Source organism: Brachionichthys hirsutus, chromosome 13 (genome assembly GCF_040956055.1).
Source record: "Brachionichthys hirsutus isolate HB-005 chromosome 13, CSIRO-AGI_Bhir_v1, whole genome shotgun sequence".
NCBI classification, from domain to species: domain Eukaryota; kingdom Metazoa; phylum Chordata; class Actinopteri; order Lophiiformes; family Brachionichthyidae; genus Brachionichthys; species Brachionichthys hirsutus.
Genome location: NC_090909.1, coordinates 5430397 through 5441188, shown reverse-complemented (window position 1 = coordinate 5441188; position 10792 = coordinate 5430397). Strand labels below are relative to the sequence as shown.

Here is a 10792-nt window from a genome sequence, read left to right as displayed (position 1 = left end):
AAATCCTGCTTATGTTTCATCTGCTGCTTGTGTTTCGCTCGTCGTAATATATATCTATATTTTTTTCTTTTCTGGCTTTTTTTTCCCTTTTTTTTTCTTACTTTACAAAATGAGAGACAGGAATGATGGACAGCTGACAATATATATATATATAATTATTTCACTCTTTTCGATTCTCTGCAGGTTTCTCTTAACCTGGAGATGATTTTCTCTTTGTTCTGCGTAAACGGGCGGGTTGATCCGGCCTCTGGCGTTTGCTGCTTCTCTCTTTCTCACTGCAGGAGGGCCCTGATTTGTTTGGAGGTGCTGTCGTCGTTTAGATGCCGTGTCGTATACCTGAGGAAGAGGAAGAGGAAGAGGGCGACACATTGAAAACCGTGCGTCCTCACACGTCTCTTTCTCTGCTGCTGTGCATGTGATCATACACACCTCAGTGCGTTCAGAAGTCCCTCCACGCTGTTGGACGGCTGCTCTTTCAGCACTTTGATGCAGCCCTTCATCTGTCCACACAAAGACAACACCGGGTGTTAGAGAAAGGTCAGCCCCCGCCACCACCGCCGCTGCAGCCCCCCCCCACACACGTTTATGGTATTTAAGGAGCTCATCTACCAGCAATCCACATGAGTGAAGGACAGGCCTGTGGCCCCTCACCTCAGCTTATTACTGGACATGAATCAAAGAGCGATTTTAACTTTAGCACGTTTGATTTAAGGGACCCCCCCCTCCCCCTCCCCACCCCCATTTCCAGGAAAAATATATTCAGTATATAAGAAAAAGCTAAAATGAGAGAAAACAGTAAACCACATTTGATATGAATGTATTTAATTATCTTGTCACTCCTTTGTGGATCTTGAAGAATCACTATCGAGATTTCGGGTTTCTGCAGAACAGGAAACTGTTGAACGTCTGCTTTGCAATTTGAAAAAAAAAAATACTGTTTGATATAAATTTGAAGGATTCATTTATTTATTTTAGATTAAAAAAAACCTCTTCAATTAAAGCCCAGACTGACCGTATTTTGGAGGGCTAGCAGCTGCTAAACACAGAACCGGAACACTTTAGCTGGATGTGCGATGATCACAGCAATTTGTGTGGAATTTATCAACACGTGTTGTTGCCTCATCTTAACTTTGTCCAGCATCATCAGGTGGATGACTGACTGGAACATACCTACTTTTTGATAAAAACGGCCCAATACAACCCTGATAACAAAATGATCTTCAGTGTCAGACGATAATAAAAAGGATCCTGGTTTCACGGAGGCAACGTTCACCTACTGGTGAAACCCGTGGACGCAGGCTAAAGGGAAAGTGTTCGGTGTCATTACAGTAGTCCATCATCATCATCATCATTATTAGACGCCGTGCATCTCTTTGTATACTCACATCGATTTTGGAGGTCTTGGCGAAGGCCCCGACGGGGTGAACGTGGTCGTAGAGAATGATGACTCCCACCATCACCCTCATGCAGAACAGCATGGTGTCTGTGTTGGTGAACCGGCAACGATACTCCCTGTGAGGAAAAGAGTTCAGCGAGGAGACAACTGCAGGGCGCCGAACTGTCGACACGCTGAAGGACAGATGGCCGCCTTTATATTATGCCTTTTATTGAAAGGAAGACATCTCGCTGAAAGAGATTCAACATTTCAATTTGGCACGAAGGACGCCGCGAATGATTATTGTGATGATCTCAGATTTGAGAGGGACGTTTTGTTTATTCGCTTTGAAAGGACAACTTCATGGAGAAAGAGATGGACAGATAAAGGGACGACGGAGTGAGGGGGGACAGAGTGGAAGGTACTCACGGGGTCTCCAGCATGACGCGGCACACGCAGGCCATGGTGCTCAGGCAGTCCGTGGTGTCCTCAATGGGCAAGGTCTTATTCTGGAGGACAGAGACGTCGGGACAAAAGAGGAAGTACTTTGAAGCTACATTTATTCGTCTGTTCAGAGACGGAGCCGTCTGTACTTTGGGCTGACTGGACAAATATCCAGCCATAGGGTGGAGGCGAAGCTCGCCTGCAGAGTTCAGGAGAAGTTTAACTTTTCTGAAAGGCAATTCTGACCAGCATGCCCTCCAAATTTGCATGCATTTTGTGTGTGTGTGTGTGTGTGGGGGGGGGGGGGGGATGTTCCTCTACTGCACTAAAATACTATTTTGGCAGCAAGGAAAAGGAAAACGGGGAGGTTGTCACGCCACAGTCACGTGAGGCGAAGACACCCAGTGATATCTGTGTTTCTGTCCATCCCTCTGCAGAGTCAGAGCCCGGTTCTGGCTCTGGTTTTCTGATTCTTCATCTGGCTTTTGCTTTTGCTCTTTCAGAGCCCATAATAGAACCAGAGCCAGAACCCTTTAATTCCTTTATCGTGCCATATTGACTAACAATCACGCAACGGCAAGATCTTCGTCACGCTGAACTCTGAGCTCAGAATGCGTCCACTTCGTGATGCGTGGATCTGATTTGGAAAGAATTGGAAGTCTACCTCCGAAACGAACTTGGTGGTGGCGTTGCTCAGAGTCTTCAGCATTGGTGTTGCTTCGGCGTAGAACAGAGACATCCGATTGGCCATTTCATTATTTACCTCATTCTCCGCTTCCAGCTGTGAGACGACATAAAAAAAAAAAAAAATCAGCTGCACCTTGTCCAATCATCAAGTCCTCTCATGATGTGAAGCTAATACTGGCGCGCCGCCGAGATAAAAGAAGCATCCTCCTCGATAGAGAGAGAGAGAGGACGAGAGAGAGAGAGAGACCCCATGCTGCCGAAGCTGAACCTTTGATCATGGATGCATTAACAGCCGGAGCCGGATCATGTCGAGGCCTTACCTGCTGGTTGTTCAGCCTGTTCCTGCTTATAGTCCTCCTATAGTAGCTGAAGTCATTCTGAATGGCTGGATTTGTCATCTGCAGCAACACGACAGAAGATTTGTGCTTTTAAAACGCATGTTCAAGGAAGATAGTGATGTTTCAGGAGAGTCCGTCAGAAGGTCGGTCTCCGAGGGCCGTAATTAGACCAGAAAACGACGGCCTTCACCTTTAGCTCATCAAAGCTGAGTGTAAAATGAAGGATCTCTGCAAACTGCTTGGCCAGGGCCTGCTCTCTCTCCAGGTGCTGCATGGGCGCGTACGGCGGGCTGGTCAGCGCCTCCAGCAGGCTGCGTAAAGCGTTCTCTACAAAAAACAAAACAAAAACACGGATCTCAGGAATGCATTCGCACAAAAACGGGCACATGCATGCCACGCAGCTGCTGCCTGAACTGTTGAGGCTCTGATCTGGATCGGGAGTTTTTTTCATGACACCAGATTTAGATTCAATCAGTCCTTGCTGGACTCATGGGCGACAGGTTTTTAGTTAATGCAAATTTTAAAGTGAGACAGAAATTAATGTATTAACTTTATAGCTGCTAAATATATTTACCATGTCTGCGTGTGTTAACATTAGCATGTGCCGGGTTGCAGCCCTGCAGAACCTCCGGCGCGGCTGCACATATTTATGTTCAGCGGCGGGATAATAAATGCACCATTTTTGACCTTGTTGAAGGTGCAACAGCGAAATATAAGAACTAACAATAACCTATCACTAGAAAAACTATCAATCTAAACGATGCTGTAGGTGTTGCTCCGCAGAATCCGCTCTGTGACCCAAACATCAACACCATCCCAGCCTCGTGTGCTCGTAAAGCCCCAGAAGCAAAGTCTCCAGAGCCTCTGGCCCTTCTTCTGCATTAAAACATGTATGAGGCTCTGCTATAAATACAGCCCTGAAGTGTTCCATCCAACGGGCCGGGGCAGAGATCCCCCTCGCCGGCGTGATGCTAGCGTGCTGTCCCCATCCTGAGCACTGATTCCTGACCGCTTGGATGGAGAAACGCTGCAGATGGTTGCGTGTTGGATCTTTTAACCTCTTGAGATCAAAACATAAATCAAACAGAGATGGTGCTCGGTCCGACTCGTTTGTAGGAGTCCGCACGGACCGTATCTATTGTACTTGCGTTTCTAGATACGCTAGTGCTGATATGTTTTCGTCAATTATTAGTGAGCGTCTTTCTTATGGTAAGATGAGGACAAGTTGTCCGTGAGATCGAAGTATTATTGGAACGCGGAGCAGAGGCGGCAGCCGAGCTCGATCGCTCGGCTCGTATTTCTCTCTCCTCCCTCTCGCTGTTCTGGACAGCCATGTACCGCTGTTTCCCTAGCAACGGCTGCCTGGCTGCGAGGTCAGGATGCTGCAGAGATGGCTGTGAGGACACCGTGGTGTTCATGTGAATGTGTTAAGGAATGACTGCATGCGGAGTCATGACGGTGGCACATGGACATTATGACAGCAGTTTCTGCCCGTTTGACCTATTTTAACATCTCTACACTGGTCCCCCCATCAGTTACCTCCACCCAGGAAGTTATCCTTTAACCCCAACGTGTTGAATTGTCAGCAGGATTACAAAAAGATAGCCGTGAGACCGGGCCAGAACAGACTCTATTGAGTTTTGGTGTGGATCTATGAAAAATGGCAGATCCAGGATTTATTGTTATTTATTTTACTTGAACATTTAGCTCACCTGTAACGCATGTGTCATGGTGGAATGGGAAAAGGGATAAAGATTGATTCTGGAAAAGGCTTGAAATAGTTTTTATTGTTGGTATTAAAACAATAATAATATCTTAAAATGCTATAATATCCTCATATTTGCTTATATTTTTTGTATTATTTAGATGCTTGTACTATATTTTATTGCGCATTTGTCGAGTAATAATCACGTGTTGTTATTTCATATTTTATTCATGATCACTTGACAATGATCCATCTTGCATCGCTGTTGTTTTGGCCTCTGGTTTGCCCGAGATTTAAATTTTACTCCTCTGTTTCATCGGTTGCCTTTAAAACGTGCTGAATTTGCATTCAGATCGTTCGACTGAGGTTCAGTGAAACGAGTCGCTTCTTCTTCCTGGTCTTGTTTAGTCCTCTGAGATGTTACAGCTTCGTGTGTAACGGAGGCTCATTTCAGCAAAGAGACACGGACGTGAGCGATGCTCATTCTGAGTCCTCTCTCTCTCTTACTCTGTACCGATGCAGCACCTACTGAGGTGACGTAATGCACCTTTAGCCATCATCACCATCATCATCATCATTTGCTGCATCGATAAGTGGCTGACAGCAAATAATAAGGCATCACCTGAAATTACTGTCGTCTTTAAAGGAGACGTATTTTGACAAACTCACTTTTCCCGTGTTTCTACACGACTATTATGGTGCACGAGATGTGTGCGCACATGCATGCACACCACAGATATTTCATACAAGTGTCTGGGAACCACGTTAACTTGTGGAAAAAGAGTATAATATGTGATCTTTAAAACCAAGCTCACCCAGTCGGAGGGAGAACTCGTAGAACCGCTTCAGTTTGGCCACCAGGGGGCAGACTGCATTCCAGGCTTTCTCCTGGAGAGCGAGGTCACCTGGATTCTGGATGGCCTGCAGGAATACAGGTAGACAAGAATCCTCTTTAGCTGAAAGCAACATGTTGAGTAATATTTTACTTCAAGTTCTAATTTCACAGCGATTCGGTCCACCGAAAAGGAGGCATCAAAGACTCCACATCAAAATTTAGATTTGATGACAAATTAATAACATAATTATAGATAGATAGCACGCTAAACGGAAGGCTGCTGTTACTTTATTAGCATCAGAATAAATGAAACTCTAGTTTCTCTTTACTTTCTCTAACCTCTGTGGCATTCAGGTCCAATCCCATCTCAAGTGTGCAGCTTTTAAACAGCTGCATGCTGCAGCTAAAAGCTAAAGGAGAGCGGTTTTTAACTGTGAATTACTGCACGTATAATAGTGAGTATTAACAGCAAGAAAATGAAAGTGGGATTTGTTCATCTTAATGAAGGCACGTGTGACCCGGCGATACGCCGTGAGACTAAGAGGATTTTAAAGCTTCTGGAGGGACAAAGGAATGAATCACTGCTCACTAGGCTTTGGATAAAAGGCAATCATTTGTTAATGGGATTGCTTCTTGTTTTTTCATGCAGCTCCATTGACAAAAACAAAAATAGAACTTTTGGCATTTTGTGCTCTTTGAACAATAACATCCTTTAAAATATGGATGCACATATGATAATGATTTGCCTTAATCTCTGGCGGGATGAATTTAATGCTTTTTGGTGACTTGACAGTCCAATTACAACTAAAATTAAATCCTGAGGTGCAGATGCAGGATATAAAGATAGATTTCACAATACGTGAATCATACGTAATCACTATTTTTCCACACTTCGCTTGTGACTTATCGATGTCCAGCCCTTATTGGCTGCTTGCTTTGTGCTCACTTCTCGTATCTCCTGGCCCGCGCCATTGTAAGACTGCAGCTCGGCGAGGATGCCGTGAGCCTCCTCCAGCACGGCGCTGACCTGGTTCCACACGGCGGTCTCGGCCTCCGTGGGCTGGGCGTCTGGGAGGGCAGAAAGGGAAGTCAAGAGCAAGAAAGGGAGAAGAGAGAGTGTGAAGTGAAAGTGTGACACAAGGTGTCGATAGCGATGAAAGAAATGAGGAAAATGGAGAGGATTCAAGGAGTTTAGGTGGCGAGAGAGAGAGAGCGGAATAGATGATCTGCTAGAAGGCCAGATAAAATAACTTCGTACATGAAAAGCTTTACTTCCCTTGATGTGTAAATTACTGCATTTCATCACGTTAGGAGACGTCGCACCTCCGAGGTTGAGATCTGGCCAGTAAATGGATTATCCCATTTGTAACGATAACGAGAGCCCTGCAGGCCTCGCTCCGTCACACAGTGAGGTTTGATTACAGTATTTGGTCGGTGCGTAGTGGAAAACGACAAGTCAGCTTCACTTTAGGGAGCAACAGTGCTTGATTGAGGGTGTTAAAACCGATAGTTAAAACATTTTTGATGGGTTTCAGGTGCCATAAAAATCACTTGGACAATGTGTCCAACTGCAATCATCTCAGAGGTTCGTTCAGTGAATTGATCTAATTGCCCTTTTCTCACATCGAGGAATAGGTAGTATTAAATGTGAGAACTGATTAAAGCAACCAGCGACAATGAGGATAGTTTTGGTTTCACGCTGAGCAGCAGACAGAAAAATGCAGCTTCCTGTCACACTTCTGCGTGCCGTTCTGCATGCATGCAGGAGGGATTAAGGGTTTGAGCGACGCCATTTAAGCCGTGTCCTCTTGCGTGTTTGGGTTTCTTTACTTCATGCTCTCCATCTGGAAGTGTGACTCGGGTTGAAAATGAAAGCGTGCCCAGGCGGCTCTCGCGTGCGCTACCATCAGTGATTATTTCTGCCCCCTGAGGCATGGCCTCCCTGCAGAGAAATGCTCATCATAATAGAACATTTGCCAACCTACTGTACGTGCACAGTAGCTGCTACGACGTGCACAACAAGCTCTGCTATTTGATTGATGACTTCTCACGTCCTCCTGCAATGCTCTGGTAAAACAACATATTTTGTTTACTCAGTAATCGGATGATTGTTGTGCACACAGCTCTAAACGAATAGGTCACTTTCTTGTTGCTACAACATCATATATGGGGGGGGGGGGGGGGGGAAAGCAAAGTTTCTTCTCACTTACGCTGCGCTAAATTTTCTAACTGATTTACTGTTGCACTATTTTGAACAGACGCAGAGGCTCCTCCTGCTTACTTTCTCAGATATAAAATAACCTTTAAAGTTAAAGAGTGTGAATTTTGTTGCCTTTGTCAGAGCCAAGATTGTCGTTTTTTTTTACCTTTATGCTATGCTAAGATAATTGATTGTCACCTAATAACTATTAAAATTAAAAAGTGAACAATTAAGTATGAATGAAACTATTTAGAGGACATGCTTTGGCCTAAGTTAGCACGGGAAGACATTTTATTAGCGCGCGGTTCAAAAGCACGTTTTAAAAAATTCACCAATGATTAATTTGTGAATTGTTACATTTCAGGTGAGATTTTCTCCCGATGTTTGGAGGTTTCATTCAGAGGCCTTCAGTACAGAGTTCAAAGCAAACCTTCAGCTGTGTGACGGACGGCGCTGACTGAGCCCCCTGGGTGGGGGGGACAAGCCCACAGATGGCACAGGGGTGTTAGAGGGAATGATGTCTAAAGCTGCCAGGAGCCTGACTCAGTCCACTTGCTTTTGAAGTAAAGTGAATCAGAGGCATAATAAATAAAGCCAGCAGTGAGCTCTCCCACTTTAACATACAGTCCCTTAAAGCAGGAAGGAGGAAGCCAGCTGTTAAAGCGGGGAGGGGCAGAAGAGGTTCGGATAAATATCTCCATCGTCACAATTCATTTAATCTCATCATCGGTCTGAAAATATTCTGCAAAACTTCTGACACCTATTATCCATGCTTGTAACATCCGCATCCGTACAGTTAAAATACTGAGAAGGAAGTGAAAGGAAGCATCAGTTAAATTTGACTTTGGCATTTTTGGATTCTTAGCAGCAGCATGGCTTCACATGGAGAGAAAATTAACAAATATTGGCGAGCCAAATCAAAATGTTTCACATTCGCTGCTAAATATCAGCATGTTATCTCTTTCGCTGTTTGCCAAACATGTTTCAGTTGTTGAAGAATCTGCAGAAGATTTAAGTGCTAAAATTAAATGACTTGCCAGGATGGATATTTTTGACACAGTAGAGTTTACTGGGAAATGAGGAAAGAGGGAAGGAGGTGGTTGCATTTGTTGACAGCCTCTTTCACAATCTTTCTGCATCTTTCAGTTTTTCAATCACTCAACACTGACACGCATTTGAAACATGGCATACGATTGGCCACACAATCAGGCATGAAGAGGTGGAGGGATGAAAATAGACTTTTTTGTTAGTCATCTTCATCCCCGAGCATCAAAACCCAGAACAGACTGGCATTTACTTTTCCTTTGGTTTTGGAGCTCATGAGTCAAACATTATTGTCGTCATTTTGTCGGAGCGTCACCGAGCTATTGTGCATCTGTCAGCGTCCAACGAGATGTGGAGCGTGTGAATAAGACCCTTAAGAAAAGAGCCGAATGACTTTCAAATGCCAGTCCCTGGAGCAGAAAGGAAAAAGCTTAAAAAAAAATAAAACATTGGATGAGGAGAAGAATGATTGAGGAGGGGAAAACAGGGCAAATAATAAAGATGACACAATGATCAGCAGGGATTAATTAATGGAATGAGGAAATAAAGGCAACAAAGAAGAAGGGATAACTCAAAGAAATAAGAAGCGGATGGTCTCACGTTCAAAGTCAAGGAAAACTATTGGGCCATGCTCAAGTTCGGTGCAAGCCAGCACTTTCAGGAGGTTTCCCATGAGCCCCCTGGAACAGAGAGAGGGGAGAAGTCTGTGGGTGATGAGGGGATGGGTGTTGGGGGGGGGGTGTGCACCTGTTTGTGTGTGTATGTGTGTGTGTGTGAGGTGTTGGGGTGGGGGTCTGGATGAGAGGGGATTGTTGGAATGGTATGGTGAAGTATGTCCTGGGTGAAGCATGGCAACACGGACACAGAGCTTCTTTAATCCCACTTGTTGGCTTTAGCTATAATTTGCTTTATTTAAGTCAAAATGTTAAATTTGAAATTGTTATTTTGCAACTCTTAAAAAGAAAGGACAAAAATGTTTTCATTTTCAAAGAATGTTTCACAAGAAAAATATTATTTACATTTCAAATACCTTAGGAAACAATTCTATTTTTTACTTTCATGTTATTATTATCACAATATATACAGTAAATATGTGCGTTTCAGATGACAATTTTTTTTTAAAAATATTTGTGCCGCTGTGATTCTAATGTGGATGATTGTGCAGCGCTGAGTATAAAAACTGGAGCAGCAAACATTTTATTGAATGCAAAACATAAAGCTTCATTACAGGTTTTACTTTTACGGTCTTTATTATAATTATGGTTTAAAACATTTCACTCATTCTGAGTTTACTTAATTTCAATCCTTGGAAGATTTGGTTGATTCAAAAAATAAAAAATGATGTGATATGAATGAATCTAATCTCATTAAATGACCTTCTATAAAACAGCACACTTGCATTTAGTCAAATCTGAGTAGAAGTTATTAATTCAGAATAAATAAAACACTTATTTCCTTTCAGGGCCAGAGGGAACAGAACAAACTAAACGCTATATTTCGACCCTCATTGGATGGGAGCGGACCAGAAAGCCATGAAAGTGGGACTAGAGAGCATCTGATAATGAGAAACCACAAACCACACCCTCGACACCGCTCCATCACACCACCGACAACTCAGCAGCTCACATCCAAATATACTTTACCTCCCCCTGACCCCACCCAGCAACCTCCCACACCACCGCTGCAAACGTGCGCGCTCACATTTCAAGCACACAGACACGTGCACACTCCCCGGCGCTCACTTACTTTCAAAGTCCAGGAAAAAATGTGGACAGTTCTCTAAATCCTTGCCAAGGACCTTAATGAGGTTCCCCATGGCTGGCGACCTGGACGAGGGGGGGGGGGAGGAAACAACAAAATGCATAGAGAACCTGGCAACGTCCGTCAAACACACAACATGCACATGGAAAACACAGCAGGTTGTGTTTTATTTTCATTTTTTTTTGACCTATCTGCACTTCTCTAACCCTCATCGCTTCCTCCATCCTCCTGTCTAAACCATAAGTCCGAGCTGACAGCGGTAACGGTCTGCATCTCACTGTATGATGCATTCGATGGTGAAATATTTAGCTCACTCAGTGGGAGTCACTCGAGCTGAGTAGTGGTCTAAACCCATTTACATTACTATAGTAACCTAATAAAAACCGTACAGGCTGCTTTCTCC

General features: G+C 44.0%; 1 protein-coding gene across 3 annotated transcripts; it reads right to left on the bottom strand.

Annotated features, from left to right (window-relative positions):
• Positions 1–247: 247 nt before the first annotated feature.
• fam49al (family with sequence similarity 49 member A, like) lies at positions 248–10459 on the bottom strand. 3 transcript variants are annotated; one of them, XM_068747066.1, is made up of 10 exons: positions 10375–10459; positions 6331–6452; positions 5365–5470; positions 3035–3171; positions 2827–2904; positions 2484–2600; positions 1805–1884; positions 1386–1512; positions 430–500; positions 248–336 (listed from the first exon to the last, which is right to left on the bottom strand). In XM_068747066.1, exons 1-10 carry the CDS (start codon positions 10442–10444, stop codon positions 273–275), a joined length of 972 nt encoding a protein of 323 aa, XP_068603167.1. In that variant the 5' UTR covers positions 10445–10459; the 3' UTR covers positions 248–272. The 3 variants fall into 3 exon arrangements, with proteins under 3 accessions (XP_068603167.1, XP_068603168.1, XP_068603169.1); XM_068747067.1 differs by lacking the exon at positions 10375–10459 and adding an exon at positions 9229–9301; XM_068747068.1 differs by lacking the exons at positions 1386–1512; positions 1805–1884 and having other exon boundaries at positions 10375–10444.
• Between the last annotated feature and the right edge of the window lie 333 nt (positions 10460–10792).

Coding starts and splice junctions, on each gene's coding strand:
- fam49al (XM_068747067.1), bottom strand. CDS start 9,301: ATGGGAAACCTCCTGAAAGTGCTGGCTTGCACCGAACTTGAGCATGGC. Junction 3,172..5,364: donor CGAGTTCTCCCTCCGACTGG/GTGAGCTTGGTT, acceptor TGTTTTTTGTAG/AGAACGCTTTACGCAGCCTG. Junction 1,885..2,483: donor CCACCAAGTTCGTTTCGGAG/GTAGACTTCCAA, acceptor TCTGTCCTCCAG/AATAAGACCTTGCCCATTGA.